This window comes from Corvus moneduloides, chromosome 4 (assembly GCF_009650955.1).
Source record: "Corvus moneduloides isolate bCorMon1 chromosome 4, bCorMon1.pri, whole genome shotgun sequence".
NCBI lineage: Eukaryota > Metazoa > Chordata > Aves > Passeriformes > Corvidae > Corvus > Corvus moneduloides.
Window position 1 is genome coordinate 48,291,773 of NC_045479.1, and position 21,489 is coordinate 48,313,261.

The 21,489-nt window shown below is 39.0% G+C and overlaps 1 protein-coding gene across 1 annotated transcript in view; it reads right to left on the minus strand.

Moving 5' to 3' along the window:
- Positions 1–21,191, minus strand: part of BMT2 (base methyltransferase of 25S rRNA 2 homolog) — a 36,262-nt gene extending 15,071 nt beyond the window's left edge. The window contains exons 1-2 of the mRNA XM_032107676.1: positions 20,997–21,191; positions 8,820–8,961 (exon numbers count right to left, since the gene is read on the minus strand). Of these exons, the coding sequence (XP_031963567.1) occupies positions 8,820–8,961; positions 20,997–21,147 (293 nt within the window). The 5' untranslated portion in view covers positions 21,148–21,191. The remainder of the gene's footprint in view (positions 1–8,819; positions 8,962–20,996) is intronic.
- Positions 21,192–21,489: the final 298 nt, after the last annotated feature.

The following is a 21,489-nucleotide window of genomic DNA, read 5'->3' on the forward strand; positions in this document are numbered from 1 at the left end:
AATCTGTTCCAGTGCTCAATCACCTGCACAGTAAAGAAGTTCTTCATTTTCAGGTGGAACTTCCTGTGCATCAGTTTCTGCCTGTTGCCTTTTGTCCGACCAGCTGGCATGACCAATCAGTGCCTGGCTCCATCCTCTTGACACCCTCCCTTCAGATACTGATAGGCATTGATGAGGTACCCTCTCAGCTGTCTCTTCTCGAGATTGAACAGGCCCAGCTCCCTCAGCCTTTCCTCAAAAGAGAGATGCTCCAGTCCAGGCTGCAATACTACCAGACATATAGGTTGCAAAATCATAGCAACTCCATCTATTAGAGATTGTATGTATGGAAAGACAACAATTCTAAAATTAACTAAGTATAAGGAGCCAGTCACTTAAATTAGCAGGAAAGAGATTTAAAAAAGATCAATAAACAAAAGAGAACCTGAGAAAAAACCACTTGAATTACTGCTGGTATGCTAAATAAAGTGGTTTTACACATTGTATTATTTATTTATAAACGTGATAAATTAAGAACTATTTAGTTCTGTGTATCAATTAGTCAAAGAAATGAAACTTGGAAAGAAAAATCTTTTTTGTCAGTTTATCAGCTACCACACCACTTTGTTAGCACCCTGCAGTCTCTTTATTTTTATTCTGTCTTTTATTCTCATTACATCTCTTAAAACATCCAGAATCAATGGCAGTTTAAGTAGTGTTGCACTGACACGTAAGACACGAGAGAATTCACATCGTTGGAAGAATGTGGTCTTTTTTTTCTCAACTATTCATGTTATCAACCTTTTCACTCCCTAGAAGCTGGTATGTTACCCACCTTAACACTTAACAAGCACAGGAGAACCACCTACTTGTAACGTGCGAATTCCTCTTGTCACTGAGAAGCCATTTCTTCCTCATTCTTGGTAGTGATGGAAATGCATATTTTTTCCAACCTTCTACCCCTATCATGTCAACTGAGTTCTCGTAATTCTATATTCTTCATAACAGACCTTCATCATATGCACATAAGACACTATCAAAGTCAACCACAAGGAGAAGCATCTCCCATTTCTGCATCTCCCCTGGCAGACAACTGGCCAGTGCCACAGGAAGGCCCAAGAATGGATACAATTCTTCACATTCAGATCCCAGGCTCTACATATTGGTGCAGTACCAGAAGGTACCAAAAGCCCCCAGCCAAATCCATCCAACCCAAAGAAAAAAATCTCAGATCATACTGCACTTCATAGCCACTGAGGGTCATCTCCCCTTTACGCTGTTCTGACATCACAGTCGTTCTGGCCTAATTGCTACATGTTACCCTTTCGGCTCCTTAGCTGTCAGAGGAGTTGTCTATGTACTCCCCCTGTAGAAGTGACCCTCACACCTCCTGTGGGGTAACAGCGAGCATGGAGGGACTCACTGCATTAGCAGTTAGCAGAGATAATGCACTCTGTAATTTACCCCATGCCAACTTGCTGATGTAGTCAGGATGTTTAATTTCACAGCCATTAAAAGCCACCATTGATCACTCTGGTTTTGAGTATGCAGTTTTATAAGACTCTACATTTAACAATTGTCTCAAGTAAGGAACAGAGCATCTCAATTATCTACAAAGCAAAAATTAAGGAATCTATTTTATAATTCTAAAAACTGACATAGCTCCATTCTTAACTGACAATTAAACATTCAGTCTCTGATGACACAATATTAGCTCTACAATTAACATGCTTGCAAAGAATTGTGCAATGTAAATGCTATCTGAGCTGACACTTGCTACAGTTCACACGAACTGTGAAATAAATATTCAGGTCTAAATTGTTTCAGTTTCTTAGATGAGAGACAGGTTAGGTTTCTGGGTGAAGTGTGTAGTTCATGTCTTTGCTTTAAAAAGGAAACCAAAAAATCAAATCTTTGTTTTTCCTCAGTGAAACTTATTTCCATACTTCAAATCTCAAACGGTAAGCAACCTGTTCAGTTGACTCCCCTGTTCTGTCTGCCATTTGGGTTGGACACATAAAGGAAGTCTCAGAAAAAGCTAATATGAATACATATGATTTTGTTAATACTCTCCAGCAATAAAAGAGAAGCTTTGTTTTCAAAAAGAGTGACTAAATCCACGAGTTTCAATAGAATATAAAATGAAAAAAAATAAGGGAGGCAGTGTCAAGAAACACTATATGAAATGTAAAAGCCATAACAGAATCGTTAATGAATCCTTCTCCTCAAGTAATAATGAACAACTAAATTAAAGCTGGTGTGGTCAACTTTTATCATGGCAAAAAGCAGTCTCTGATAGCTGTAATCAATGAGGATTTCAAGCACCCGGTTTTACTGCCTGACTCTTTCCTTCTGCTTTATAATGAGGAAAAGGTGAGCTTGAGTCATGTTCCTTAGAATATTTACTAACCAAAACCTAATACTGAAGATGGCTTTCAGTGAGGGTACAGAGAATAACAAACTTCCCTTCAGAGCTGAACAATGCCTGGACTTCTCATCATGGTTTCTGTCTGCAAAACTATCTCCCCTCCTATCTCACACTGAGGAACAAGTTTATAAATGTCCAATCTCAGAGCTGCTAGCCTGAAAAAAAATAAAATTGCAAATGCTTCTACAGGTTTAACCCATCCACCTCCCAACGTCCAAAGTGAAGGGAGGGAGAAGTCTCAATTGCCCTTGTACACATTAATCACACCTAGAAGAGCAGTCAAGTTTCCTTTGGATTAAAAATATTTCATTATTGTCATGGGCACCCAGCTTCAGATTAAGGAAACAGTGTTCAGCATTGGTGAGAACACCAGGCTTCTCAATGTAAAGTATCATAATTTTTTATCAGCATAATCATATTTTTTTAAACTTCAAGTTGAGAAACTTGTATATAATACATTTTTCCACTTTGTTTTTGATATTTGGTCTCAGTTCTAGGGGTTTGAGACATTTTTCTTCTGAGAAACGCAACTAGATCTGTAATCATATGTTTCTCTTGTGCTGTGTCCACCCCAAGCCAGTTTCTGGAGGTGATATCTTTTATTGCCAGAGGATTCAAAGAACTTGAAAATAGTCAGCAGTTATCATATGATCATTGGTCTAATTAGCTCTAGTGTTCTACAAACAAATATGCTCTTGTCAAAACAAAGCAGTCATAGAATCATAGACATATCCTGAGTTGGAAGGGATCCATCAGGGTCACTGAAATCCAACTCCTAGCCCTGCAGAGAACAGCCCCAAGAATCACACCATGTGCACAAAAGTATGGTTCAAACACTTCTTGAACCCTGTCAGGCTTGGTGTTGTGACCACTTCCCTGGGGAGCTGGTTCCAGTGCTCAAATACCCTGTGGGTGAAGAACCTTTTTCTAATATCCAACCTAAACCTCCCCTGACACAACTTCAGGCCATTCCCTTGGGTCACCACATTCACTGGTCACCACAGAGCAGAGATCAGTGTCTTCCCTTCCTCTTCCCCTCATGAGGAAGTTGTAACTGCAATGAGGTTTCCCCTCAGTCTCCTGTTCTCCAGGCTGAACAGACCAAGTACCCTCAGCCACTCCCCATACAGTTCCCCTTCAAGTCCCTTCACCTTCCTTGTGACCCTCCTTTGGACGCTCTCTCATAGCTTTATATCTTTCTTATATTGTGGTGCCCAAAACTGCCCCCAGGACTCGAGGTGAGGCTGCCCCAGTGCAGAGCAGGGAGGGACAATCCCCTCCCTTGCTCGGCTGGCAATGCTGTGCCTGATGCACCCCAGGACAAGCCTGGCCCTCCTGGCTGCCAGGGCACTGCTGACTCATGTTCAACTTGCCACTGGCCAGGACCCCCAGGTCCCTTTCTGCAGCGCTGCTTTCCAGTATCACATTCCCCAGTCTGTCCGTGCATCCAGGGTTGCCCCATCCCAGGTGCAGAATCTGGCACTTGTCTTTATTAAAATTCATACAGTTGGTGATTGCCCAGCCCTCTAATTTGTTGAGGTCTCTCTGGAGAGCCTGTCTGCCTTCAGGGGAGTTAACAGCTCCTCACAATTTAGTATCATTGGCAAACAGTGTGTTTTAACAGCAAAAATTAAGACTGTCATATAAATGTGGACATTGAACATTGTCTTTTCCCATTTTAAATGGTTACACTCCTGCTGTTTCTGCCACCTCCCTCAATTCCATCCTCCTTGCAGTGAATTGCTCAACTAATTGCATTCATCAAAAAAACCTGCAAAATGGTGTTGAAGGGACTTGCAAACACTCATTCATTCAATCTTCCAATTCAACAGGATCAGCTTTCCAGTTCTAGCAGAGATCTGCTATTCTCAAAGATCCTCTAATACATTACTTAGCCTTCTCTTCTTTTGACTAGACAGCTCCAGTTTCTAGAAAAGAACACCAAGGCTTTTGTGGAAAAAAGAAAAGATTTTTGATAATTTCTTTATCTTTCTTGGAGTTGAGCTGCTGTTTGTTATTTTTTAACTGCAGTGGCCAAGGTGATATTTTGGCTAAGAGCAATGCTAAATAAAGTCAGAGTAGTACATCACATATCTTCTGGACAATCTCATTAACACAATCAAGTATGATATTTGCCTCTACTGCAAAAGCATCCCATGACCACTTCATATTCAGTTTATGGCCTGCTTCAGAACCCAAATGTTTTTTTGAAAAACTGACACAATCGATTATTCCCGGGCCTTTATTTGTACAGCTGGTATTTAATATAGTTGATAATGTTTAGTGTGGTGGTCTGTCTACCCACTGCTTTTCTGATCCCATGTTCCCCCTCCCACTCTCCCCTGCCCTTAGCCCTGGCCCTCCCTATTGGTTCCTGTACCCCAACCCTGCCCATGTACCGCCCCTGAGAAAAGATCTCTGCGCCCAGATCAGGAGGGCTCTGCCTCTGAGGGTCGCCGGGACAAGATGTGATTAAAGTCATCTCAAACCCTCACGGGAAACCCTTCTCTGCCTCCTTTGCCATCACTGGTTGTAGCGCTGCTAGCTGCTGGAGCAAGACTGCGGGGCTGTCCGAAATGAACTACGGGATTGCAACCGTGGTCACACTGCCCTAAGCATCCCTGCTGAGCTCTCCGGAAAGCTGCAGCCTGCTAAGCTAAATCTAGCGACTACAACAGTTTAGTATAGTTTATAACTGTATTAACTTTAATTCTGCTCTCAGAGTGACAATTTCTCTCTCTTTGGTCTCATTTCCAAATTTAATAAATACACTTTACTCTAGCAGACTGCTAATAAAGGTATTGGTTAGTTATGGATACAGGGACAAACTTTGACAGAATCCTACCCAGTAAATCACACTTTTAAGATAAGCTTCTTACATTTATTCTCTGCAAATTTTTCCAAACAGTTCTGTACTCACCTTTCAATAATTTAATCAGAACTGTATTTCTTTGCTCATTAAACAGTCAGATGACTTTTTTTAAAAAATGCAGGTCTAGATAGTGTTTTGTCATGATAATTAGAAGAGCAGATTTAATTTTTGCTCTTTAAAAAAAACAGTCAAGTCAACACAAGTCAACACTGAGGCAGAAGCAACAGAAAGAAGCAAACCTGCTGGTCTGGCTTATTCTGTTCCAACTAGAACCAGAACAGGCTGGCATTCATTGTCCATACAAAGGTTCACCAGTCTATCTATGCCAGCAAAAATTAAAGAGTTACAAAAATTATTCAGGGTAAACACCATCTTACCCTGTTTTTTTTAAGTTTTGTGTTGTAATATAAATGAAAGAGAAACAGAAGTGTTAATTTCCAAATACCACTTGCTACTTGCATAAAATTTTCTATATATAAAGGAAGGAAGGAAGGAAGGAAGGAAGGAACAGTTGAGTGTTGCCCAGGCTTTTTACACCACCACTCAGGGGATCATTAACCTGGATTTGAAAGCAGATAACGTTTTAATCCCTCTTCACCCATCCCACTCCCCAGTTAACGGTTGTATAATGTTGCCCTGAACAATAAACAAAATTGGCCCTATACAACTCAGCATATGGAGACTAGCACAGTCTATCATGTACTGCTTTCCATCTTTCATGGTTTCTATAGTCTGGATACATGCTCTTTAAATCAATGCTAATGAAGAAGTAAACCAGTAAGTTTTATGTCATCTGGTTTAAGAATCAACATCAGAATTTTTCCAGTGTCTTCAACTAAATAGCTAGAAAGACTGTTGAAAGAAAAGCAGAATTGTTATTCTTGATCCTGAGAAGTACACATAGCTTCTCTAGTGGTCATTCTATACTATCTGATTTATTTTATCAGATCCTAAGAGAATACAAAGAAAACAAAGGAAAGAACAAAAACCCACAAAGTCTTTTGTACTTTTTTTCCCCTTTTAACTAATGGAAAAAACACTTCTCAGTTTCAGATCTCTGAAAAGATCTCCTTCAAATTAAAACAAAACTCAGTCTCTCCTTTCTTCAGGAGGGATATACTGGTGGTTCCAAACTATTTTCAGCATTCCACTCACAAAATTCATCTGATGTGAAACAGCTACCTTCCTGCTGTCATGGTAACGTAGTAATAAACATTAAGCAAAAGCTTTCACTTAAGTTTCATGCAAGTTCTCTTGCATGCAGTTCTGCACCCAGGCACAAGGAGGAGTAACAACAATGGAATCTGCCACCTGTCTGGCACACCTCTGGGCTCTGTGAAAAGGAACAAAAAGTAGCAGAACACAGAGTCAATCTGGTATGCTCTGGTATTTAGCAATCCAGGCCTCGGTATAATCTGAGACACACGAAGTGAAAAGTACCCTCTCTTTTTCTACTAATATAAAAACTCACGATCCCTTGACTTTGCAAACTGAAAAGCTATGTGCTTTATCTGAAGCTTTATACCAAGACAGAGCATTTTAATTTTAGTGTCTCTTAGTGGGTTGATTCTCTTCCTAATATGAGCTCAGGCTGCAAAGCTCAAACTGGACATTTATTTCAATGTTTACTTTGTAAATGATCTATAACAGAAACCAAGTGGGAGTCCAACACCTTCAATATACAAGTTATCAACCGTCCTCCCTGTCCACAAGAAACATTATCCTGTCCTACAGGGTAACAGACAAACTTTCCACAAACTAAGTGATTACTCTCAGCTGAAACTAAAGTAAGAACACACAGCTCTATTGAAAACGTTTCACATAGTAGCTGACAATCAAAATGTAAGAAAATATCAAGCAATGTTCTACGGAATCTGCTCTGGGTCCAGTACAACTATTTTTTTCACAGATAGCCTGAACTGAAGAACAGTCAGTTTCAGTTCCTTATAAGTGATCTGAGAATGATGCCAGGGTAGGGTGGGAGGAAGACACTGCAAGAAATTGCATTATTAGAATTCAGTATGATTCAATGGAGCGTAATGTAGAGAAGAGAAATACAAATACCAGCATTTCTGCAGAAGTAATGAATAGCACAAATACAAGTAAATAACTATCAACTCAGGAAGCTTGTAACACAGAAATAGGCACCTGGGGATCACAAGTTAGTGGAAGTCAGTGCCATGCCAATTATCAAAAAACAAAACAAAGCATACAAACAAACAAAACCAACAAAAAACTACAAACAACAAAACCCAAAACCAACAAAATACCAATCCCCCAGCAAACAAGGTCAACAGCATAAATGAGAGTCTATTGCAACCTCAATAAAATCTCTTTATTTTATTTATCCCTGACAAAGCCATTGAAATGCTCTGTCCATTTTTGGGCTTAGTTCTCTATAACTGAGTCACTGCTCATGTAATTGCGACAAAGACACACAAAGCATGTCCAGAAAGGCGTCTATAAAGAAACACTTAAATATGATGGATTTTTTCTGAGCTAAAGGATAAAACATTGGTAAGTAAAGGAATGGCTTTCAAATATTTAAGAGTTTATGCTAGGGAAAAAACCCCAGCTTGTTATTACTTGCTCCATTTCCAGAAGCCACAGAATAGCTCAAGCTGCCACCAAGATCAACTGCTTCACAGTCAATTTCCTCTTCTCTTTTTGGTTTTATGGGCTCAAGAGAATTTAAATTTAACAATACCACATCTACTGTTCTTTGCTGTCTTTTGCCAGCACTTCGAAACACTCACCTGCAGGACCTACAAACTGGCACACAAGATCACTTTTTGGTTTTCTGAAGTCATTTGCTTCTCAATGGTAAGACCATTGATACACTCTCTTCCCATTTAAATCTCAACAGCATTTTGTTTTATTCTGCGGTACAAATTCTATAGTATGTCTTGGATGCCAACTATGTCCAGGAATTGAATGACCAACATTTCTCCTCTTTTTAGTATTTATTTTCCTCAAGGATTCAAATAGTTTAGCTCCTCATTTCATGACTTTACAGTTCAGATAGCCCAAGAAAAACTAGATGTTTATGACTAATAGGAATTTTAGAGTTTTCAATACATTTAAAACAAGTTTCACAGTGGTTAAAGCCTGTCACAGGAGATTAAGAATTAAATACCAGAGATTTGCATTTAGAGATCAAACACTATTATATGTACAAATCAAACTAAACCCCTGAAAATTAAACTTGAGTTACACTCACTGCATTTACTCAGCTTAGGTTCAAAACCATGGAAAATTACTTCATAGGTTTATTTGCAAACAGCTTCAGTATTTGAGGAAAAAAAAAATTGTTTGTTGAAAATACTTCAAAAAACGATCACCTAATAAAAAAACACTTCATAAGCTATTTCCTTAGTAAGCTGGAACACTAAGAAGGTACTTCTTTAAGAAAGCAATAAATTATTAACATGCTATAGGACAAATGTTAAATGTGGCAAAAAGTAAAAAACACTTAAGCTTTGTATTATAAATAATTGCAAGTAGAAGCATGCAATTGCGTGTTTCAAATACATTATTTACCTGCAACACCATTCAATTCGGCCTTCCCCTTCACAAGTTTTTGCCCAGTGATTATCTGCAAGGTTTTTCATTGCCACAGCATATTCACACAGAGTTTCCTCATCCTCACAGTGCTCACGCCAGATCTTATCAAAGTCTCCCACTAAACAAAACAAAACAAAACAAAAAAATTGCACATCAGATACAAAGTCTCTCATTATCTCCATGGCAAAATCCCCATCCAGTTAAAAAGTTACATAATGCACCAAGAGATTACTTTACATGCACATAACAAAAACAAGTTCCCCTTTCTCTAGTCATAAACACAGAAATCCAAGTTTTGAAGCAGGAAGGAGCTATCAGGTACTTGAGAAACGAGAAATATCAGTATACAGATTTTGTTCAGTTTGTTCTGTGAAATTAAAATCCCTGGGAAGATTTGCTTTCAGGTTTCTGTGCATGAACATTAACATGACAAACATTTCAGAAATGAAAGATTTAAAGGTTTCTACTAGTGTTCACATCCATGGCAAATACTGTGGATGACATTGCATGAAAAAGCCATGAAAGTTTAACCCAGAATATAGGTTTCCTTGGGTACATGGGAAAAGAAAAAGGAATTCAAACCCTCACTGACTGCTGTCTAATCTAGCCAATCTCAGTAAATTAGCTTCTAGGGGATAGTACTGAAGAATCAACCAACTATGATAAGGAAATCTCAGACAAACACCTCTGTTGATCTCTAGGGACAGATTTATTTCCCTGCTCCTCACCTTGCTGAAAAGAAGTCTTGCAGGTTTAAGTTCTGGCACTTCAAAGTAAGTAAACGTAATTATTTTCCTTATTTGCTCCTAAGTATCCACTTCTCCTAGCCTGCTTTACATAATGTACTGCTAAACAAAAACAAGATAAATGCTAGTCATGGCTAGCCCCAATTCCTATACAGCATGCAAACCCTTGGTGTACCTTACTGAAAGAATATTTCTGCCTAAGAAAGATGCTTTCCTGATACGATGTTCATTAATTTCTTTTGTGTTTCTTAATCACAAATGCGTGCACACATTTAGAATATATGTCAGTCTGCAGAATAAAAAATAGGTACCAATTTTGAACTTACAAGCTAATACAGCTAAAAAAAGTTTTCAAGAACACAGCTATATTTTAAGCTTCAACTCGGACAAACAACACACTTATCACAACATGGTTCCATCTTGTAGTATCTTTGTATTAGAAGGAAATACTTTAAAAGTGTATCAGCCATAAGCTAACAATTAATGTCTGTTAAAAGCCTGAAAGTAGCTTACAGTATGACCCGTCCTCAGACTAGAAAGAGATTTCTGTTTCTAACACACTTACAGCAATTTCTTTGATGTACTTTGTCTTAATTAGCAGTAAATCAAGGATTTTTTTCCAGTGACAACATTTTTATTTTTTCCCTCCTGTGCAAAGCAGCAACAATCCTCACCTCATTTATCCTCCGCTTACAGAAAGACTGGCCCTGATGGACAAGTATAGAAGTATACTTAAAAGATTTAAATCAACCATCCAGGTTACTCCCTACTTAGGTTTGGTTTAGGGATGTCATAGCAATTTTCAGAAATAAGCATCTAGTACACTTGTACAATCATCAAAGTGAGTCATGTGTAAAATTAGGTGTTTATACTCCCTTGTGTGAGATGGCAGTTGAGATGGAAGGGAAGGGAGTGGCCACAATTTAATGTTATCAAAATGAGGAAGCTGTGCAAGAAATCATGTATTCTACTTGCTATTCAACAAGCATATATGAGAAAGTTACACTGGACAAAAAAAAGGGTATAATACTGAATGGCATCCCTCATTATTTTCCAAATGATCCAAGTTCAGAGAGGTGTGCTTTATAAGAAGTGGTACCAGCAAGGTCATCAGCTGACCACCATGGCAGAGAAAACATCCAAGTTTCAGGCAAGTCCCCAGAGAGGTTCCTGCTAAAACCTGTGGGGCACGTTTCCAGAGCTTTCAGGAGAGCCTTCTGTAGAAACCAACATGCAGAACATAACATAACCCACTGACAAAAGAGAGCAGAAAATGGCATCAACAGTGGCCTACCAGCACAGGGGGTACACAAACACAACTCCTATCAATCTGTATTTCTTGTATCAAAGTGCAGAACCTATACAGCACCAAGCCAGAAAGCACTAGCAAAGTTTGAAGTGATTCTCAATAGCAAATTAATTCTCGTGCAACTTAGATAAAGTGTCACAGTTTCTCTGACACAATACTCTGAATCTTACTGCACGCTCCAGACAACTGTGTAATGCTTTGAACACTTGCAATTGCTAAAGATTTGTTTGAATACATGGCCAATTAGAAAGGTGAAAAGTAAATGAATGAACACTTATTGAAGGAAAATATCACAAATACAAAATCCGAAGTTCATTACTGTTCTTTTATTTCACTACTTCATCTGGTCTATCCTGAAGCAATTATTCTATTTCCAAATACCCCTTTTCCATAAAACTTAAGAAATAAGACAGATGGGAAAGAAGAAATATGCAAAGACCAGATGTTCTTAACTAGCCTACCCTTAGTAACAGAAAAGTAGTGATGCCTTCTAACACTGAATACTGCTCTCATAGCAGTTGCTCTGATTTCCTTCTGAACAAGGCATAGATTTGCACCTCTCCCTGGAAGTCAGATGAGGGTTAAAAGCATCCACAGATAAGGGATCTTAAATTGAAATATACAGCAACAGACCCAGAGCTGACTACCAGCATGCTGGGACATGAACTTTGGGTTACAACAGAGCCGCCTATAACAGCAACAGCTTCTTGGCTCTGAGCTGACAGGAAAATAAAATTGAATTATATAGACCACGAAGAGAGAGATGCAGAATAAAAGTGAAAAATTCGTCACAAAGTAGTTCTGTCACACATCCTATATTAAGTCAATTCTGTGAGCACTTCTGGTTTATTTTCATTTACCAATACAGAGATACAGAAATTGTCTACATAAGACAGATACAACCCTGCTTTTGTATGAGGAACACTGAAATAGAGGATGGAAGAAAGCAGATGAAACAAGGAGAGGACAAACTTCCACAAGATCACAACTGACGGAAGGTAAATGTGGAACAACTTCTGGCTGTTTCAAGAAAATGAGGCATTCAGAAAAAGCATCTTAAAAGGAAAAAAAAAAGTTATTTCCTCATAAAATGTGTAACTAAGCTTAAAGTTCATGAAGTTTGTGCAGCTGGGCAAACTGTGGGAAGAAAATCCATGACAAACTCCATATTCAAAGATGAGATATCTAACTTAGGAGCTCCTAGACCACAAAATCACTGAAAGACATAATGGTAAGCAAGCACACAAGTGATACTCCAGCAGCATTTTTCATTTATTCTTGTCTAAGCATCTGCTGTTGACCCACTGTCAATACTGATTTTGATATGATGCCCATTTCTCTACCCTTTCATGAACACAAGCTCCAAACAACTGCAGATAATGGGTCATGTTAAGGCACTGGCACTTTCAAAGTGTCTGGGGTCTAATTTCCTTTGAGCAAATAGCATGGAAGTGAATTGTTTTGTTGTGGTTTTTTCTCCCCCATACTTTAACACAGTGAGCTTTGAGAAGACACAAACAGGCACACTAGATATAGGAACTTTAAATCCAGAATCATGCTCCAATACTGAGTTGAAAATGCAAACAGTCCTTCCTATCTGTTGAGATTTTGAGATAGTGACTACAGTAAGTCTTGTAGCATTCAATTTCAAACATCAGATATCCAGAACACAGAAAAGTTATGTATTTTTTTTAATCAATACATTATAATCCACTGTGTACTAATTTTTCAAGCAACACATTATAATCCAGGTGCAAATATGGCATTAAGTCTGTACTAAACATTTATTTATGAATCAATAAATTTTTGCTTATGTAACCAAAAAGGCAGTAAAATATGCAGGAAGGTTTCACGACAGAACTAGTAGTTACTAGAGGAATAAGATACATAAAGTCTTCTGTTAAGCAATCAGTAACACTGTAAATTAAATAGCAATTTGTGGCAGGCTAATCTAATAGAATACAAAAAAAAAAAGTCTTTAATCTTTGATCACATCCTAAAAGTTAATATTTGATTTTGTGTATTAAACTTTTAATCTCACATACTCATGCCCATACCGTAACATAAAGTTGAAGGCACTAAACACTCCTACTCTGCGCTTACAGATTACCTTTTATACAATTTACAACCTCTTTTGAGTGCTGAACATTCAGAGATCTTCATAGGCCTGAGATCTCCATCAAGGAGCCAGTTATGCCACTGTCCAGCTGAAAAGTGTGACTGGCAAAACTAGCTCATAACAGGAGTTTCCCACACCTCTCAAACCACTATAATCATGCTACTTTAAAGTTATTTAATGTTTGCTCTACTTTATTCAGAATTATCTAGAAAATAAATAAAATAAATACTCTTCACCTAGAAAATTAACTATTCCTTTAAAAACAAAAAAGGCCAAAGCCCACTGCTTCCTATAATTTTGTCAGTGAACCAATATCTGACCAACTTGTTCTTCGTAACACAGACTTTACAGTAACAAAAATCCAATACTACTTACCTAGAACAGATGAATCTCTCTAAATAATTTCCACCCACATCAATACTGCCCACAGAATAGCCAAGTCATAACCCTGAACTCAACCACAGAGTAATCAGCAGTTGCTGAGTACTGTCACAGAGAGAACAGGTCAGGCATGTACAAGTTATTTTTAAATGATCCTAATTACAAGATAATTTTAATTGTGGATAACAGCAATAGAGACCAAATGTTAGCTGTAAGTTTCAACAACTGAAAACATTTTTAATAGAGAAGAATCATACAAAATTAGTTAGAACTCCCCTTGTTCCACATTTATTTACAAGTTCTTACCAGAGGTTCCCAGAACAGCCTGAAAAGACCAGGTTTGCCATTCTTGGTGGGACAAACCTACACCATAATTCTTCTCTCCATGAAGTCTATTATTAAGAAAAAAACCATCTAGCTTTCTTCCATCCCATTAAAATAAAAAAATTAAAAAGACATTTATTTGTAGAGTGTTAAATTCAACTATTATTTAAGGTATGCTTATAAAATAAACAAAAAAAATTAAGTATGCAATTTTTCTTCAACTTCTGAACAAATCATGTCAGCTGGTATTTCAAGAAAACACAACCTTCTGTAATATAAAAGAAATAGAGCTCAGTTCTGCTAAAGGCAGTATTTTTCATTTCAGAATGGGATGAAACCTAAAACAACTGATTTGAATAATTCTGTTTTATCAAGCAACACAATAGTTGTCACGGAGAGTTACAAAAGTACTATCTGCACCCACAAGAAGAGATTTGTAATTACTATTTTCCATAACTTCATTGGTACTCTTTGGAAAAACAGTGCAGTCATCTCTGACAATCTCAAAACTAAGTACAAAATACTTCATCCATCACCAACCACGACCTTGCATAGCAAAAGTTAACTGACACTGAAACTGCGAGTTTAAGTCTTCAGGCACATGCAGTGCAGGTCTTAAGCAACAACTTCCTCCAAAAAAAGGAAATAAAAAATAATAATGATAAAAAAATAGTCTTGGTTACCTACATACTGATATAACTTAGTAATGTAATAAACCAAATTCAATCCACTCCCTTTTCAATACTTTTATTTAACAACACATCGCCTTCCTATTTTCTCCTCTACCAGAACTTTGATAGCTCTGGTAGAAGAGAAAATAACCTCAATATATTGACTAACAACAAAAGACAAAAGCAAAACTGACATGTTAATATTTGCACAATAGCTATTAATACCAACACTACCTCAATAAAAATTAATAAATATTGCTCATGGTAAAAAGGAAACCTATCCCCACAACTAACGAGTGTCCATGGCAATGCTGGGTAACTTCAGATGACTGGCTGCTGGCCATAGCAGTGCCTAGCAAGATTCTTGAGGTTTCTTTTGTTTGTTGATGGCAATGCACTGCAGAATGAAAGCAATCTGTCTCATTTTGAGTCTCTTAAGATCACTTCTCACTTGCTGGAAACAGTAAACTAGCTTCTCTAACACGCTAAACAGTAAATGAGGAAAGCAGTCCTACACTGTTCACTAGGCCAAAGCTGGAATCAAATTCCTACAAGTATCTGCCAAAATTTCCTCATTTACTGTGTCAGTTGAAATTTAGCAGTACTACTAATGTATGGATGCTGTGGCAATGATAAGAAAAATTAATTACCTGAGGAGTATCAGCAAATATTATGATACTCGTCATTTTCATTGTATACAAGATAAACTTACTGAACATCTGTCTTACTAAAAGCATATTCAGCATTCCTTGCAAAAGACATTAGGTATTTTTGGCTTCTCTGTTTTCCAATTTTACATGTCTATATACAGAACATGAACTTCAACTTGGACAAAGTTCAAGCAATCAGTTAGTATTTTCCTTCTCATGTCTGAGTTGTATTTGCTTCACATTTAAGAATTACCTGAACTATTTCAGAATAAAATATTTTTTAAAAAATCAAGTGCAAAAATCTAATTTTCTCTATCTCAGTATCAATGTTCCTCCCTTCAACTTACATAGAAAGGATTCATTTGACCAAATGTGGATTCTACATCTGACCTTAGGTAAGTTTCCTATCCATCTGTTAATATGAAACAGACTGTGAGGGCCCAATTCACTGATATTTCAGTATCTACTGGGCGTCAGCTTAGATCCCTCTGAAGATTTGTGTCTCTGATCATCTGCTATAAATCTCTGATGGCTGTCACACAAACAGCATGTATGTGATAGTTTAAGCAATTACTGCCCCCAGGTGTTGGATCTACTCTACTGGAAACTTCACTCCCCTCCTCTTTCCCAAACCTGACTTTCTGGGATGGACTATGTGCTGCACCTTAACACAACCAACACAGAGATGAGTGTGTTAATGGAAACTACTAATTTTGGTAATTTTTGAAAATGCAGGAGCAAAACTTAGAAGCAGCTGATGCATAGGTACAGATTTTATTATGCTGACCCTGTAATGGGAACACCATTGTCCCTGCCGGGGCAACAAAGGAACAGGGAAGGTGACGTACACCTGTTCGTCCAGTGAGTGCAAGCCCATGCTGTAGCCAGTGTGTTTTCAAATTTATGGGTTAAATAAATGATAGCAGTAATTAAATTCCCCAAATGTAAAATCTTAGGCGATTTCTAATGAAAGCCTTGTTGCAAAACTGTGGTGTGCAAACTGTAAGGGCAATGCTACCTTAAACCTCATGTAATAAACTAGCATCAATTTTCATTTTAATTTAATAAAATTTAGTTTTTTTCTTGAAAATTCAGCAGTGAGTATTATAAAATGTCTTCCTCTTCCAAGTAATTAATGCAAGTGGTAAAACACAAATTAATATCTTGAAAACTTAGGTTTATTTCCACTGTAAACCAGTTACATTTAATAAGAAGGAGTCACAACTGTTAACTTATCGTGTAGAGTTCAATGACAAAGTTTTTCCTGTCCTGTGAAAAATGACACCATTTCAAAATGTTTCCTGTTTCACATCAGGAAGAACTTAAGCTCTCTCACGGTTTTTCATGAAAAACATGAGACGAAGAGACCATGAAGGAACTGAGTTCAAAACAACCCTTCTGTCTAAACGTCTAAACCACTTACCTACTTGATTTACTTATTATCATCAGGCAGGGTCCTGTAAATTTCTCCTAATTTTCTGAAAAACCTTTAAAAAAGTTGTTCTCAATTTCTTAGAAGTTTCAACAAATCTTTCTTTAAAGGAATCAAACTGCCACTGTTAGCTTCTGTGATATGGTAACTAGTAACAGGACAAAACCCAATTCAGTGTGATTCTCTAAGCCTCAACAGCATTAGCAGGCATATATTAGGAGAAATTAACTGTTTTAGTGAACATACAGGAAAACATTTCATAAAATACCTTTACAGATACCTCAGCAACTTTTTCCACTTGTACTCATTACAGGATTTTGAGAGAAAAGTAGAGTCTTGTAAATCGTCTTTCAGACTATATACAAAACCATCTATAACTGAGGGTCATGCTACAGAGAAAATGTTTACTTGATAAATACAGCTCTGCATGACTACAAAGGTAATAAACAACTGAAAGAAAAACTGAAAGAAAAACTGAAAGAAAAACCGAAAGAAAATACAGCCTCTGTATCAGGGGAAGGGATTTTTATCCCAGTAAAAATTAAACTTATTTGGTTACTACAAGCAGTTAGAAAGAAACAAACATACATCACATAGCAGATGTTCAGTAGATCTCGCGGAGTTCCTTAGGAACCACTAAATCTGCTTTTACAAGTCTGTCTGTCAGGCTTGGCACACATCAGCCTACATGCAGTATATGAAACATTCATGCATATATACAAGCCATACAACACGCTCCAGCCCATGGCTGCAAGTGCCCAAAAGATGCATAGAGGAAAGCTCTGTAAAATTTGGGGTCACCTGTGGTACCAAGCAACAGAACCAACAGCAAGTGACTAAATCAAGCATTGTTTTTCCCCCATCTCCATGTAGTAACAGAAATTCAAACATCATGAAAAACTGTAATTTCTGTACTTTCTAAGTGCTTGTGTCAAACATCGAGAACCACCCTGAAATTTCTCATTAGTGAATAACTCACTACTTGAGAGCAATTTCAGCTTTTGGATTTTACTGTGGTGTGTAAAATAATTAACATTAAACTAATCCATCTGAACGGGAAGCAGGAGTAAAACTAAAAACCTCCATGAGCTTTACATTAATGAGAGACACCCCTAAGTGAACATGTTACAATCTCAGAGTAATTCTCACTTAAAGTTTTCTTCATGATGAGAAAGTTTACAGGGTAACCTCAGGAATTATGTCTATTTTTAGGAACCACTATATAGGTACTGTCTTTCTCTACCACCGCCTAAAAGTAGCCTGAAACAACTTCTTAATGAATAGTTGATTTAGCTCAGACATTCTCTCAGTGTGGACAAGGACCAATCACTGATTTAAAACCTACACTCATATGCTAAACTTCATTAAATAATTTCAAAATATCACATAGAATACTACCGTAGGACCCACAGTAAAAAAAAAAAGCAGCCTACAATTTCAAAATACCAAATCTGCCACGGCATTTATGATTACATGCTCCCCTTTATTCTTATTGACAACAGAGATGGTAAGAGAAGGGAAGTGGAAGAGAAGGAAACACAGAAGGAAAAAAGGAAATAAAAAAGGAGAAGAAAATTTAAATATTCCCACTATAAGTCGTACTAGTAATACACAAACAATAGAAAAGGTAACTACTAGTCACACAGCAAAAAACCTAAAATTGTTGAACAAAAAAATGCACTTCAGTGCAAACTTAAACGTATTTCAGCTGCATAATTTAAAAGAAGGTAAATGATGGTCATGAATGGCATGGGGCCATGACATGACATGAGACACAGTACAGAACTACATATAAAATCCATGCACCATACTCACAAACATAAAGTGCAGAAATTAAAAAATAAGCCAAAGTTCAGCTTTGACCAATTTCCAGAATTACAGTTTTTCACTAGGAAAAAAAAAAAATCTAAATCAAACCCTTTACATGACATGATGCTGACTGAACTTCTAAACTTTATTCTAGTAATTCCCTAGTAACTGCAAAAAATTTGCTGCAATGCTTCCCTAGTTAAGAAATATTGCTCTTGCACTTCTGACAAGTATGCAACTTCTTCAAAAACATGTTAGCTTGCAATTTTGGAGCACACTGTCACTTTTTCACTGGCTCATCTTTAAAAAAGAGGGGAACAATTGCAGAAAACGAAATGAAATTATAACAATGGTGCAGTTATAAGCAACTCAGATAATATACTGGCTTGCCTGTTACAACTGCCCATTAAAACACAAATCTTGATAATGTCAGCAAGGCAAATGAATTGGCAAAGAAATCCCCTTATTAAAATCATGTCCAAATAAAAGCTATCAACACACATCTCAGTGTCTCAAGGACGCATCTATTTCCTTTCAACACTTCTAACAGAAGACAGTAACTTAGGATCATATTACAATACCAAGAGCTTTCTTAGACTTATCTACCCTGTGCAAAATAATCATATAGCTCTCAGGATACTGAACATGATTTTTAATCTCCCAACAAAATCAATATGGGATTCTACTTTAGCTTCTACAGACAAAGCACTGAAGTCCACTCAACAGCAATTCTAGTACTGTTTGCTTATTTAGACAAAATGGAAACTAGCTTCATAGAACTCTAGTAAAGCGTAAGAGGAGGAAGAGTACAAAAAGAAAAGAGGAAAAAAAGATAATAGAAGATTGCAGAATAATGTTTCTGCTTTGTATGGAGGTGAGTGCACTGAATTGTGGGGTTAAGAGGCTTTCCCTGTGTGAAAAGCCATAAACACCTAAGCAAGGATGAGGGGATTTTTCCTCTTTGCTTTTCCATACTCAAGTCGTAATTCAAATTGTACAGCAAAATTACAGACGATTTATTGATTTTTTTACTTCTATTCAACAAACTGTCACATTTAATTTTGTCAGGGTAAGATACTTGCCAGTCAGTGTCACAAGCATTAGAAAAAAAAATTCCAAGAAAAGACCTTTCAGAGATCAAGCGTGTCCCAGTATTACAATTTCAGAATGACATTAAAGGCATTTAAGAAGGAGATTCTCAAGTCTGCCTTTAGAAGCAAAGGCAGATGTAGATAGGAAAGACTCCAAAACTACAATTCTTAAGCTGAAAGAACCTAACATGAAGTACTACTGGCTACTAAGCACTAGTAACCTGTAAGGACCACCTACTATCAGATGAGAAGGTAATGGGTGGAGCTCTTCTCGTTGCATAGATGTGACGAATTGTTTGGTTTTAACTCTCTCAGTGAAATGACATATCATGTTGCTAATTCGGAGTGACCAGAAAAATCAGTGTAAAGTTTTCACTAACTCATGATTTACAGGTCACATGAAGTAAATGAAAATGTTGTTGGTTCTTTCACTTAACCAGCTACACACAATTTACCCTTAAGCATGAACTTGCTTTTTGCTAAGAAGTAGGCTCACAAAAACTTCCACCTAATTTAGGCTCTCATCTAAAAAAAATCAGTTGTTACAGAGATTGCTCACTTTAAAAAAAAGTTAACAATGCCAGTCCTTGTCTGTCTTAATCTCTTGGCACTCTGAAATAACACAGAAACATGTAGTGCTAAAAGCTGGACTCCTTTGCCAGGATTTGAATGTTTAAGTATACTATGTTCATTCTCCCAACATTTGAATGAAGAAGGGAGATCCTCCCTTAAGTTTTGCCTCACCAAGGCCAAAATAAACAGCGACTTTTGATCAGTATCTAGATAAGTAGGTATTTGTGCCCAAATCCCATGAGCTGGCTCCAGGGGAGAGTTTGGGAGTCCAGAAGGCAATATGACCTTGTTTCTTTAATAGAAGTGTCATATGCAAACACAGAGGGGACGCAAGAACTTGTGCCTACAAGAGGAAGAGGTCCCATTTTATGTGTGTTCTTCTGGAAGTGAGCTCACTGAATGGAGGGATGGATTAATTTTCTGTAACCTGTGTTAGCATTTCAGGGAGGCTTTAAAGCATTCCAATACCACCCATAAAAACCTTGCATAAGGGCATTAATACCAAGTAGATTTTTCGAAGACTACAAGTAATTTGTTTTACAACAGCTTTACCCCAACCCCTTCAGTCAGTGCTCCTGCCTGAACTACTGCACTACGACTGAAAGACAAGAGGCACATATAATTCACAAAGACCTGTGCCTTTCCAGATCACCATTCAATCTCTTTTGGCATTCATCATCTACTGTCCTCACGGTTGCCGATCCTCAGTTTGGAAGACACTGCTATACGACCGGGAAGCTCCCTCCAGAGCCAGGAAGGGGGCTCCGCTGCCAACAGCTCCAGGAAAGCGGCACAACCCCGCAGACCCGATGGGGCGCCTTCGGCGGGGCTGCGGGCAGCCGACGGCAGCGGCGAACCCGGTCTCCCGGGGAGGAGCAGGAAGCGAGCGCGGCGCTGCTCCCGGCCGCCCTCCCCCGACACACCCCCTCGGCAGCGGCCGGGGGCGCCGGGCCGGCCCGCCGCCCCCCGCCCGCGGGGGACACCCCGATCCGCCTCCGGCGAGGGCAGCGGGGCGGCCCGGCCGGGGCGGCCCCCTCCCCCGCGTTACCTTCCCGGTACTTCTTGCGCAGCCGCCGGTGGACGCTCTTTACCACCCCCGACAGCTTCTCCTGCTCCAGCTTCCGCTCCTGCTCCGGGGGTGGCGCCGGGGCGGCGGCGGCCCCGCCGGGCCGGGGCCGGGGCTGCGGAGCGGCCTCCATGGTGTTCCCGCTGCTCGCCGCGCACCGCCCGGCCCAGGGGGAGGCGCGCGCTGTGCCGGGGCTGCGCCGGGCGGGCATGCGCGCGCCCGCCCCCGCCGCACGGCGCGCCGGGACCTGGAGTCCGCGCGGCCGCTCCATGGGCGCGCCCCGCAGCCCGGCGCTCCCGGCGCTGCCTTGTCCGCAGGCACCGCGCTGGCCGCGCCCCGCCGCTCTGGGACGGGTTTCTTCCGACAAAACTCCCGACGCCGCACATCTGGAGCGGGTCACTCCGCGATGCTTAGCAAAACAGGGAGGCGGAAAACACACCAAGTGTCCGGGGCGGTGCGACTTCCCCTGTAGCTT